The sequence below is a fragment of the Cupressus sempervirens genome, chromosome 8, assembly GCF_028749045.1.
Source record: "Cupressus sempervirens isolate cs-2001-9-10 chromosome 8, ASM2874904v1, whole genome shotgun sequence".
In the NCBI taxonomy this organism is placed as follows: Eukaryota; Viridiplantae; Streptophyta; class Pinopsida; order Cupressales; family Cupressaceae; genus Cupressus; species Cupressus sempervirens.
Window position 1 is genome coordinate 138476612 of NC_143125.1, and position 14040 is coordinate 138490651.

The following is a 14040-nucleotide window of genomic DNA, read 5'->3' on the forward strand; positions in this document are numbered from 1 at the left end:
TTGATACAATCTCATGTTTTTCTTTTTATGTTTCCATTTAACTATGTAGGATTATGCATATATTTTCATCCATGTATATATAAAGTCCTTGATAAGACCTCTAGCATGCATCTCCCCTAAAACATGTCAATAAGATTTAAAGCACATACCATTATCATTCATATCTTGAATAAAACACAATTAGACGTACTGAAATCATCAAAGAAGTACCTGTTCAAGAGTGACTGACACTCTTGTTTACCATACCTATCTTCCTTTTGATGATAATCAGCTTGGTTATTAAATGAATGCAATGTTTTTCTGTTGCCTCCACCTATGATTTCAAAACAATCTGCAAATGTAATCATACTTCCAAAATAATTGAACAGATTTTGAATATCAAATATATTGGGTTATTTTCCTAACACATGATGGTAGCAAGCTAAACTATATCACACAATTATCATCACAGAACTGATAAAATAAAACTTTTTCTTTTCTTTTCATTTATAACTGGAATGGAAATGAATTCTTTTCTAAATGAATATGAATACTGCTTGATAAGAGATTTAGGCACTTTCAAATGAACTGGAATAATAACCAACAGAGTAACCACTTTGACTGTTTCACATGAACTTGAATGATAACCAAATAATACATTTAACTACTTTATCTTTTAAAGGAATGCATAAACAAGAGAGAGAAGATAATCACCATTCTTCCATTTTGAAAATCTTGTATGAGTCATGAAATAATTTCAGGGAGACCATCATTAGGTGATTTACCTCCAAAGAATTGACCAGCAGTCCTTTGCTCAACTTCCCAATGGAAGTAGCCTTTCCCTACATGAAAAGTGCAGGCATAGGGTTAGGTCTGATTGCCATCCGAGCCTGGTGTTTAGAAGCTACATAATTCATAGTCAGTCACACAATCTAGTTACGTCTTCATCTAGTATGACTCTTCTGATTAGACGTGTAATTATGGTTCATGTATACTGATGGCCTCATGCATTTTACGCTTGTGCCACCTTGGCCAATTTTTATCAACATACTAGCACTATCTTGTGCTTTAAGATTTCACCACCCTTGACTTGTGTATAATAAATGAGTCCAACTTACTCTCTTGGTCTCGAGGACCAACATCAGGCTATCTGCCACTGTCTTTTGACATTAATGGTCTTCTGACTTTAAAGGGATGGCGACCCACTAACAAGCAGCTGCTAAGTATTTAACCGACTTAATGGTAAAAATGACCTTTTAGGGAAAGAGACCCCTAAAAGAAAACTGATGTTCTTGATCAAGTTTATAATCTATTATGCATGATTTGTTCTATCAATTTTACTGTTTACATATTGTTGAGGGTAAATTAACCATTTTTGCATCTGCTTGGTTATTGTTTATCTTTATTTATTTACTGTCCTGTTTTCAGTTTACAATGACTTTGGATTTAATCATAGTATTTAATATTTGATTCAGGCAGAATATTGATAGAATACCAAGAATAAATTAAGATAATTGTTCTTTCCTATCATGCATGTTACTAGTTCATTTTAATTACAGAGAAGTTACGATTCCTTTCAAGTTCTTGTTCTTATATACTTCGTTCATTTGTTGCTGAGAGCTGGTAATTCAAATTGATGCATATTGTAACAAGCCTTATCTAAGTACCAGATAATAAAATCAGATAAGGAATAATTCACGAGAAATATAGTTTTGCTTTTACTTTTAATTACAGAAGTAACTGCTCTCCTCTTCACATGAACATAGATAACTGAAAGTGCATTTAACAACTGAAAGAAAGATAGAATTTCCTCTAGAATAACTAACTTCACATGGAAAGGAATTCAACTGACAATTTTCCATTTCATTAATGCTGAAATAAAAGAAAGCATTAACTGGTATAACTAACAAATAAGCTTGATGGTTTGATCTTGTTTATCTTTATGTTAAAGCTCCTGATTTCTTCCAGAAGGGGGAAAGAATCATCGGAAGTTTTACATCCCAATCATTGATCTTATGTTCTTGAAATTTAATATTCTCCCACACAACTTCTTGCGAAAGTGGCCTGACCATACACAAGAGATGCAACACACGATTTGGTCTGTCATTCCATTTGAGACTTGGTTCAAAATCCATAACTGTCATAGCTAGTTACACCTATAGTCATCTTCTCCTATAAGATTGACCTTCCTAGCTAGACATTGCCCTACTGGTTCTAGCATTTCATGGTTACTACCAATAGCATAATACCACCTTCGCCATGGTTTTATGGGTGCAAGCACTGTACTTCGTCTGGTCATTGTCACCACCAAACTTCTATTGAGTCCCTTAAGACTCTTTAATTTTTCCATGACTCATTAAAGACTTGTTATCCATTTCTGACAATAATGATCCATTGACCTAAGATCGGTACACATTGACATAAGCAGAATCTTTATGGTTTCCACGGCTAATGACCAATCCACAAGGAGTCCCTTTCCAACAGTTAACCATTGTTATAAACATTTAAAGTATGATTGACATTTCATAGTCTTTTCTATTTTCTCTTCCTACAATAGAAATAGAATCCTTTTCAAAATGCATCTGTATTTATGATTGATCAGGTTCAATCTAGAATTTCAAGATGATATTGAAGACATACTGTCGTACTCTTATAATGATCAGATTTTTACCTAACCTGAGGATTATTCGTCATCCATTAGATTTACAGTGTTATTAAATAATAAATTGTCAAAATATAGTAACAGATAGATTAATGATTAAGGATTCCTCTATAGATGACTATTCCTTGAACAATAAATTGTCTGGATGATGAAAGACAGAGATATGATCACCACAAATTCCTAAGAATTGTTTATGCCATCATGGAGACTCATAAGGTACATGAATTCATTTCAGAAAGCCACATATATGATGTTGTAAATAGACTCCTATGAGAAAGGCAGAATCTACAAGGATATATTGAGCCATAATAGTTATGCAGACTCAAACCGCTATGAAAGGTCAAGGTGCTATGATCATTGAGCTCAACCAAGAAGTGACTGTATACATTCTCAAAGCTGTTTATAAACTTGTCTGAGATACAAATTATGGATATACGAGTGTCTTTCAGATTCATATTTCAAAACATAATTCACATTGGGAACACCACTTTATTGGTAATATGTGTTTCCATTACAGAGTTTCAGAAACCCCGTGCTTGCAGATTCAAAAGATACTAATGTGGGTTATAATGATATAGTATTGCATACCAATCTACAGAGAATATAGAATTTCTCTAAAAGAATCTAGTAATTAGGTAACTTGATACTGGAAGTACTTTATAGCTCTTATTACAAACAACAGGGTCACATAAATTGCCTCAAGAAGCAAGGTTCATCATTTATGACTTACTATCCTTTTCAAATCAGAAAGCCCAGAAAATATTATCAATCAGAATGCATGCAGAGATGATTGTCAATGCAAAGGGAATTAGATAATTAAACAATATGAGCTCTCATTGTAAGCAAGGATGATGATTAACAACAATTATGAATTTTTTATTGAAGACATTATCCCTTTTACTTCAGATAAGAGATAATTTCTATCATTTATTTCTTGGAAGAAAATATTCATTCGATTAGGAGATAGGTGCAGCTCAATGCAATGCTTAGAACAGGGCATGGTTTCTCTTTTGATAAAGATATCATCCACAGAGACAATTCTCTTTCCTATTGGTAGATTGCAGAATAGTTCTTTGGAAAAATATAAAAAGTCAATGAGTATAATTCAGATGTGATTACAAATGCAAATTCGATGGATGAATATTAAAGTGTGCTTCAATTGGTTAATTATATTAGCAATTCAATATTATGCACAGCTATCAGCATCCCAATGGTTGCACAGATAGCAAACATGTAAAAAAGTCACAATGAAAATATTGTTTACATCTAAGCTCTTATATATCACTATGAAACAATGATTACATGGATAGTTCTCATGATTGACAGAAAACATGTAACAGTGACACAATGTAAAGCTAGTTTTCTTCTAAACTCTATATTGGTTATGGCCTTGAGTATAAAGATCACTTCTATGATTGACTGAACAGAACGTAAGTATAAATACATAATACAACATAGCTTCATGAAGAAGAACATGCCTGGTAAATCTTGAAGGGGATACTCTGTCCTAAGACTCTTGTGTGCTATCCCTGCTGGTGCGATGACCTCAGTTAAGAACTATAATGCTAATGCCATAATGATTCTCAGATTTAGTAACGATTTCCAAAGGCACAAGATGCCGAGTGCTAGTTTCAAGTGGCATTAATGATAACAAAAATGAGCCACTATGCCTTTACTAGTAATTATCAATAAAGAAGAAGTGACTCCTTGATATCGGGTTGAAAGAAGAGTTATGTTGCCACTCAAGAAGGCATGCCTTGCCGCTGAGAAAGATTGGTTACAAATTAATCGAAAGTTGGGTTTGAACAACAATATCATAATATATAATAATATCAAGCCCGAGGTGCACAAAGTTGCATTTATACAAACACACACATATATTTAAATGCATATGTGCCAGTAACTTAGTGCTAACTTACACTCACGTGCTCAATTGCTTAACTATCATATCTACATACACACAATCACTTATGTAATACAACTATATGCTTGTGTCTACGTATGGTTGTATAAATTGTAAATCTTGAAGGCAGATACTCTGTCCTAAGACTCTTGCGTGCTATCCCTGCTGGTGCAATGACCTCAGTTAAGAACTATAATGCTAACACCATAATGATTCTCAGATTTGGTAATCATTTCGAAAGGCACAAGATGTCGAGCTCTAGTTTTGAGTGGCATCATTGATAACAAAAATGAACCGATATACTTTTACAAGTAATGATCGATAAAGAAGTGACTCCTTGATATTGGGTTGCAAGAAGAGTTATGTTGCCACTCAAGAAGATATTCCTTGCTGATGGGAAAGATTGATTACAAATTAGTTGAAAGTTGGGTTTGAATGAAGAACAATATCATAATATATAATAATATCAAGCCCGAGGTGCATATATATATATATATATATATATATGTCCATATGTGCCATTCACTTAGTGTGAACTTACACTTCACTTACTAAATTGCTTAACCATCATAACTGCACACACATGGTCACTTATAGCATACACCTATATCTATATATTTGTAGTTGCTTACATTTATGTTATGCATATGTGTTGCCATGGTTGTTCCTTTAAATTGATAGAAAATATCACAACAAACATCCATTAATCAAAACTTACACAGTTGATTCCTTCACGTCCTTCTGGTTGTGCCACAGCTCATTTCAGATTTCTTTCAGTCTGTCCTAAATCACACATGCAAATAGATTAATGCCTTTCAGTGCTATAATTAAATTTGGTTTGAGAATATTTGAAGAACAAGGTTTGGTCCTCTTGTGGATAATAAAGCCTCAATCCTATTGGCTTTACAATGACTAGAGTTACTGGTACTATTTAATAATTAATGTATGCTCTGGTTTTCTCTTCCACTGAACAGTCACTTGATTTTCTTCCTTCTTCCGCTATGATACTGTACTGTAGCTTCAGTACCCACTATTAAAAGAAAGACAAATAAATTCTCACAAAAAGAACAGTCTATCTTCTATTCTACACTTATTATATTTTACATAGGATAAACACTCAAGGCTTTCTTGTGTTCCTGGGCCTGGTATGAGAAAGTTAAGCTCAGACATGCTCTGATACCATATTGAAGATTTTGGGAGAGAAATTAGGAGCATATTTTACACACCAAAATGATATTCTTCTATCACACTATTCTCTCATTCATTCTATACATATTTATAGGATTTTTTATATCCTACGTTACAAGGAATAAATCTCTAAATATATGTGTTGTTTTAAGTTTTAACAACTAAATACAACTCATAATACAATCTAAACTAGTTACTTTCAAACCTAGAACAGCTATGTGATTTTTTATTATAACTCACATTTATTTTATCATAAAATAATAAATTATTCTATTGATGCAATATTCCTAACCATGACAATGTCAAGGGAACTGCTGGCTCAAGCACCTCTTCAAACTAGCGAAGCACAAATTTAGTGCATGAATGCTTTTGCAGTTTCATTCTTAATCATCTTTTCTATCTCCTCTTTTGTTGGTTTGGCCATGTTGAAACAGCTTGCTAGGTGGTCTGATGGTTCTCAATGTTTAACGCCAAGACTTAGGTACTTCAATCATAATTGATAGGTCATGCAAAATGAAGATGAATTACTTTGATGCTACCGATACAGGGCCTTGCTTGAAACCTGGTGAAAATCTCTCTAGATGAAGTTATGTGATTTCATGGCTGTTTTGTGTGTGTTTGTGTGTGTGTGTGTGTGTGAGAGAGAGAGAGAGAGAGAGAGAGAGAGAGTAGTGCAAAGGAATTGACAGATATAGAACTGAAATGATAAATGTATTTTTATTTACCCATTCCTCCTATACATAACATACTCATGAAAAAGATGTATGATTTTTATGCCATAGGCATTTTCTTTCTATAATGCACAACCTATATATTGCGATCAATGGTAGGCACATGTTGAAATGAAATGAACAACCATGCAGAGAATCTCTGCCCTCCCTACTGTAACCTGAAATATCTGCCAAAAAAAGTCAATATTACAGCAGTTTATACATAAATATTCCATCTGTCAACAACTAAATCTCAGCTATCAAATATTGTGTCACATCATTGTTTGAAACTCTTTAATTTCAGAGGTTCCGTTTCCATTGGTTGGAAGACTGCCTTGTTTTAACTGCTGTCTTTTGCATTTATAGGTGATGCAGAGCCATGGGTGATTGTACATTCTCCATGGGTGATTGTACATTCTCCAGAGAGGAGTGAGCCCCTGTATCGATAAGACTGAAATCTGTCACTGGAAACTCTAATAATAATCCCTATCCCAATGAGATTATTCCTCTTCCATTTAGTCCCTTTTCTGCCCCTCCGAATGGCCTTCATTTGTGGAGGGGCCATTGAAACTGCTATAAGGATCGCAGGCAATGATAAAGGATGCTTCTGATTTCAACATGCTGGGTGATGACCAGCACAATTCGGAGAGAGTTTCGCTCATCAGGGAGATTCATGGTTGCCTGACATGAGTTATTTTACCCATTGCATTTGCTTGAAAGTTTGGGAAGTGTAGGGCTCAGATCTGCAACCCCTCCTCCCCTAGCATCAGTTTATATTATATAATATTATAAATATGTTCATCGTTTATATATGTTAAAATTATGTATTATAATAATATATTATTCATAAGTATAATATCGTTATTTTATATAATGTTTTAAATTTTATAAATATTGATCATTTATATATTAGTAAATATATTCAGTACATCCCTTTCTTGTCCACACCATTTTATCGCTCCTGTTTTCCCACCTACATCTCCTTTCTTTACAGGGCAATCTTGATTGATAATTTTGATATAGCCTCAAACAATGTAGAGATATTTGGATCTCCAATTCCACTTGTTCAAGCTGCTAACTACCTTCCATCTTGTATATTTGAAGATGCATCAAGCTCTTCTCCATCTACACATTATTCCCTAGACAACATGTCTCCTTTTCAAACACTCCCCTTTAAAACGATACATGTACTATTTAGTGCTAACAATTATTTTTTTATTCAGATGACACTCCATTTCATGCAGTGTTCTAGGATTCAACTCTGAAATATAAAATTGGGCTTCAATAAGTAATGATGGATTTCTGGAACTCTATTCGAACAAAAATGTGCAAGAATCTTATTTATTCGCTAGCTTATGAAACCACATTAATTTAAAAGAGACCACATTTCTAGGTACTTTAACAAACAATCCATGTGCTTTCTCAACAGTCAACTGTACACCTGCACATTGCACTTGCTCGAAGAAATTAAATTTCTTTATCTCTATCTGTCTCTCCCCCCTCCATATGTAGACACGTCTATCTCTATCAATTTGTCTCTCTTCATCACTCCCTTCCCATACTTCTAAGTCTCTACATGTCCATATTTCCTGCCCCATCTCTCCCTCTCCATCTCTATCTTGTTATCTCTACATCGGACTTAATCAATGCTCCTATCTATCTATCTATCTATTTACTGCTATTTCTGCCTCTAGATGTCTCCCTCTTTCCTTAATATTACACACACAGAAATGAGGAAAATCTTGAGGTTTTCAGGAGAGCTACATCAGTCAAGTCTCTGCTCTGGTGTTTTCACCTCCACAACAGTCAAGTTGATATGATAAACAGTTATGATTAACTATGCATCCAATTATTTGAACTATATTCATTTAGATATAAACATTCCTACAACTTTTTTTTGTAAATTTAAATTTTTTATATTTCACAATGAATTTGTATGTTAATTAAACTAATATTTTAAAATAAGTATTAATAACCTTTTCTATTTTTGTTTATAAATCTACGATAAATCCTCAACAGAGGAATAAACAACCAATCACTTCTGAATCATGTGGGTTCGTAGACATCTAAATTTTTGGATGAATTCTACTTTACAATATTTGGAGAAGTGAGATGGTAAGGTGACATACAAAAATAATAAATAATTTATATATTATATTCATAAGTTATCATTTGCTTATCTATCTACTATCTTCTTTATATCTATCAATGTTTTGTAAGTTAGATGTCGTTTATAGGACTCATCTTCTCCCGATGGTTAAGTGATGTGGCTGGTACTTGCATGATGTGTTGGTGGATGACCTAGCATAGTCTGAGCTTTAGTGGTGCCTCACACATTATTGCGGGGGCTACACTATACAATGCCTGCAGTGTGACACTCAGTGTCATAGTAATGTGGTGATGTATGATGTCAAATTAACGTTTGTGGTTTGGCCTAGAGGTCGCTAGACCCAATACCCTGTTGAAGCCATGGCAATAATTGTAGAAGGTTTGATGAAAGTGTGGATACTGCTGAGCCTGAACTTGTTTAAAGTGACATGTCACTGCTGGATTTGGTGCGGCCTTAGCTTAGAAGAAGATTGCTGGTTGATCTTTGCGTTATCTTGTGCTTTTGGGATGTTCCCTAGTAAATTGTAGACCATGGAAGTGTTACAAGTTGCCATAATTACTGTAAGCCATGAGAATTGTCTTTGCAATATTGTAGGAGTTATTGTCCATAGATCGTTCTAGATGAAATCAACTTGAAATTTTCAAAAAAAAGCATAAAAGATGGTTTTTCCTATATATATGCTGGATTTTAGCTTATTTTTTGTTCTGAGTCAGAAAACAACTTACCAAGATTTTGCTGAGTCCGAGTCTCAGCACTAGGAGCTCAAGGTCTCCAATTTTATGGATCTACACTTAAAAATTGTATATGCTAAATAATAGTATAATACAGTGAGGATTTCTCTTTTGTTGAAGTTAAAATTAGTAAGGTTAGTCATTGAGTACAAGTTTTCATATTCTCTAGTGGTGTTAACTAACTACATAGCATTTTGTTTCTTAAGATTGTTTGATGATTTCATAACTGAAATTCCACTCTACCCCTTACATTCATTTTGTGACCCCTAGTGTCGCTCTTGTATTAAACCTTTTCTTGATCTAATCACAAAGCTGCAATATCTTATTAGATAAAAAACAAGACTTTTTGAGATTAGTGACATCCTCTTATCATGGTTTGATCATAAAGATATTTGCAGATTTTCAGCTTTTTACTTTTTATTCACAATCCTTTTAGGGCTGCTTGGCCCAGGAATTTTTCTTTGTTTCCATAAAGATGGCATCTAATTATGTTGAAGTCTTTATTACAATTGACAATTGTGCAAGATAATTTTGCTATGTAGGTATAAAGTGGATCTTTTAATGATGTATTCAATTTATAGGAGTTAAAACTACTGTGATTCCTTGCATATTAATGGATCTAACTTCAAACTTGTAGAAAGTATGTGTTTGCTTCTTGTGGGGTGTTATTTATTTTAAATTTTTAAAGCGAAGCAGATCTATAGATGTTGCAAGACTTCCACTATTAGTCATTTGTTCTTGTTCCTGCAGGTGACATTTACAGTTGATATTCGTGCAAGAGTGGATGCTCTACGCGAATTTATCATTTCCAAGTTCAAAGACAAAATATACAAAATATGCGATAAGCGATCTCTTTCATGCTCTATTGAAAGGAAGGTTTGTTTTAAAACTTTTTCTGTCAGAGATGCTTGAAGGGGTAAAAGTAAAACATTTCTATTAATTTTCTTATTATTAGAACTGCCCTAATTTTATCGAAAGACAGTATAAGTGTGCTTCTGACTTTTTATATTGTGATCCAGCATGATGCTAGTGTTGTGGAATGCCACAATGACATGAGTTTTCGATTGCAAAATGCTGCAAGAGTAGCTATGCAAAACTTACCTCTTTTACAGACATGCAAGGCATCAGATGATGTTCCTATGTTGATGAGTGGAGCAGGGCATGATGCAATGGCACTTTCACATCTAACCAAGGTTTGTTATATTATTACTAGAGACTGAATATTTTTTAATACATGCAATTTTTGTGTCCATAACCATACAACTTATCAGGTCGGGATGTTATTTGTTCGTTGCACTGGAGGAATAAGCCATTCTCCTGCAGAGCATGTTCTCGAAGATGACATTTGGGCAGCAAGTCTATCGCTTTTGGCTTTTTTACTAGAAATGTAGATCTATTTCATGGTTATAATTCTATTGCACCATGTAACAGTGTCCAATAGAGCATGTTCTAACCTTTTGAGCTGAAAGTGTCTTCTTCCAGCCATTCTGCAAGAAAATAGGTCTGTATCATGTTATGACAATTACATTATATTAATATACAGTTCTTGCAACAACAGAGACATTTTATGTACAGTCAAAGGAACATATCTGTACGAGTAAAATTCAAACTTGATCTCCACTGTTACATATTAACCTAAAACCAGACGCTAATTGTGTATCTATTGATATTTGAAGCAGAGCGATTGGTTACGTAGATCTGACCCAATCTCTCAGAAGGTGGGATTGCAATTCTGAAAATTCTCCAATGATAAGAGAAATTTAACACAAATGAACTAAGCGTCTAAGCTTCAAGAGCTCTCTTTTGTCAAAGTGGTAGATTTCTTAACAAAACCTTATCAACATTTTGTCATCTAAGATTTGATTCTACATGCCTACAAATTTTGTTTTTGAACTCAAAGATTGTGCTATCCCAAAACAGATCTAGTAGTGGTCAGTGTTCTGAGAATATTTGTTACTTCAGAGAACATGTAGAATATGCCATGCTACTTCTATGTATTAGAAATGACATGAATCAACCAAATCCATTTTTTCCATCATTGCCATGTATTCTCTATGCTGTATGTGCATTTACATGTTTAGAAAATTATAGCATGGCGAATCAGAAAGTAATTAGATATATAAAAATCGAATATACAAATAAGCATTTGGAACTGTCAAGATTCTTCTCGTATTTCATGAAAACAGAATTTTTTTTTTTCTATTAAAGATAGTATATAAAACTTTAAACATTAAGTATTGGACTCACTAAAAAATTGAAGTATATACCCAGAGACAGAAACAGTTTTCAATGAAACCCTTCTAAGTCACTCTTCTATGACTTCGAAAAACCACCTGCTGCTGTGTTTACATATTTACAACTGCGAATAAAAGGAGTTAAGACCGCTGAGTATCACATATCAAAAAATTACAGACTCAAAATGGTACTAGTTGTTAGTCGCAGGGACCAATAATATTGTTACTACAATCTGCCTTATCAATATCAAAAACACCAATGGGTGGATCAACTGCACTAGAAATGTTAGCTGCGTCCTCCCAACTCAGTCCAGTTTTCTCTCTTTTCTCCTTGATCTTTGCATTTTTCTCCTGAACATTGATGTTTTTATCTTTGGTAAACTGCTTCAGGTTCTCAAGCTCCTTTGTTCAATATATCTAAATACTATTCAAAATAATGAGCAGACTGGATGTCTTCCATATATATAATCATGGCTCCTTCACGAACTAAAATCATAAACCTGTTCTTCGGAATGTCCAAGACTGCAGAAATCTGAGTCATTATATAAAAATGTTTAAGTTTAAAATTAAACTCACTAAGATCCCTCCTAATGTTTTCAAAGACCCCCTCATTCCTTCTCCAAAGATGGCATAAGACCTCAACAGATAATCATAAAACCAATCAGAATTTGTTTAATTTAGAATCAAACTCATCAAAGAAATCAATAAGCATTTTATGCCAAGAGGGGCCAGACTTGGAGTTCCACACAATGGGCTGACCCAGGAAAAGAGACCATGCTTTACAAGAACACTTGCAATAAAAATATGATGCTCAAAAGTTTCATTGCAACCACAAATTTCACAAGATAAAGGCTCCAGACCAACAGATGAAAGGACAGAACCGACAACAAGCTCTTTTAACAATAAGAGCCAATGAAAGCAAATATTTTTTAGGTTAGAGTGGAGAGTGCCACAACCAGTTGAAGATAAAGTGCCATCTATAATTTGGCCAGCTAAGGGCCCACTTTTGATTAATCCAATTGAAAAGGTCTTAATCTTCATTTAACAAGTTATAGATCTGTTTGGTAGAAGCTTTTACTAATAAAGAACCATCAGACCATTTCACCAGGTTACTATCAATCAATTTGCCTGGAAATAATACCCCGGTTGCTTTGGAAATAAGAGAATAGTTATTTTTCTGTCAGGGAGGAATATCATATTTGCCGCCGAGTTCCTCCCATGTTCCAAAGCATTTATCAACCAGAATATTACTACTAGAAGATATCCCCTTTATATTTTAGTTTTTTGTAGAACAACATTGGTTAAGAGCCAAGGGTTTAGTGTTAAAGTATATGCCCCATAGATATGTCAATAACAATGAACACAAGAGTCCCATCAACAACATTCTTCGAACAAATTAACCTTCTCACATGGGTCCATGCCTTCCATAAGGAGGAAATGATTTTGGAGCCAAAGGCCTTCGTATCCATCTCACCAAATGTAATATCACAAACAAGAACATTATCCCAATGTTTACCTTTATTTATGATAAACTTACTAATATTATGTCTCAAGGTTCATTGCTCTTAATGGCTTTAAAGATTCATTTGGATGCAAGTGCAATTCCATGAGCTTTTAAATCCTTGATTCCAAGACCACCTACACTCATGGGTCTGCAACACCAATTCTAGTTTACACAATGCCTCATTTTACCAACAATGCCATCAAACCAAAGGAAGCCTCTCAAATTTTCTCAAGCAAAACAATTTGATATTTAGATACCCAAGAAGAAGAGTAATATATAGCATGAGAAGCTATAATACCTTTTGTACCACTTGAACTCTTCCAGCCAAAGAAGGAATGTCTTGGCCATTTAGTATGTTTCTTATCAATTTTATTATATATCCAATCCCTCATGTCCTTGAGTAACATATCGATGGCAAAAGAGATCGCTAAGTACCTAATAATGATATTAGGGCAGATCCAAAGCCAACCTTTATTAGAGATCCAAGTAGGAGCAATTTGAGCCCACCCTATCAAAAAGGACTTGTGTGGAGCAACTTTGGCTTTTGATGTTATACAAAAGAATTGGAGCCTAGATAGAACATTATCAAAATTTGCTTTAGATAATTCAAGGAACAAAGCTATGTCATCAACAAACTAAGCATTAACTAATTCTCCATTATTTCAGAGTGATGCTTTTTACAGGGGAACCAAGATCTATAGCTCAAAGAATAGAGAATAGTGCATCTGCAACAATAACAAATAAAGTTGGGGATATGGGATAACCTTGTTTAAACCTCTTAAGAGGAATAGGATTAGACAACTCTCCATTCACATCAATTATAGCGGAGGAATCCTTGAAAAAAATTGATATCCATTTGCAACAGTATGTGGGAAACCCAAAGTCTACAAGCATGTCAACAACAAATGGTTGTTTTACCCCATCGTACACTTTTTCAAAATCAAGGAGGATCATAGCAGCATTATGTCTGTCAGATTTAGCCCAATTAATGACTTGCCAACTAGTGATAATTTTTTCTA

The 14040-nt window shown here is 34.1% G+C and overlaps 1 protein-coding gene across 1 annotated transcript in view; it reads left to right on the forward strand.

Moving 5' to 3' along the window:
* The window catches only part of AAH (allantoate amidohydrolase), a 120052-nt gene extending 108999 nt beyond the window's left edge, over window positions 1-11053 (forward strand). The window contains exons 10-12 of the mRNA XM_089796994.1: window positions 10034-10159; window positions 10303-10476; window positions 10555-11053. Coding sequence (XP_089653120.1) covers window positions 10034-10159; window positions 10303-10476; window positions 10555-10674 — 420 coding nt within the window. The 3' untranslated portion in view covers window positions 10675-11053. The remainder of the gene's footprint in view (window positions 1-10033; window positions 10160-10302; window positions 10477-10554) is intronic.
* The last annotated feature ends 2987 nt before the right edge of the window (window positions 11054-14040 follow it).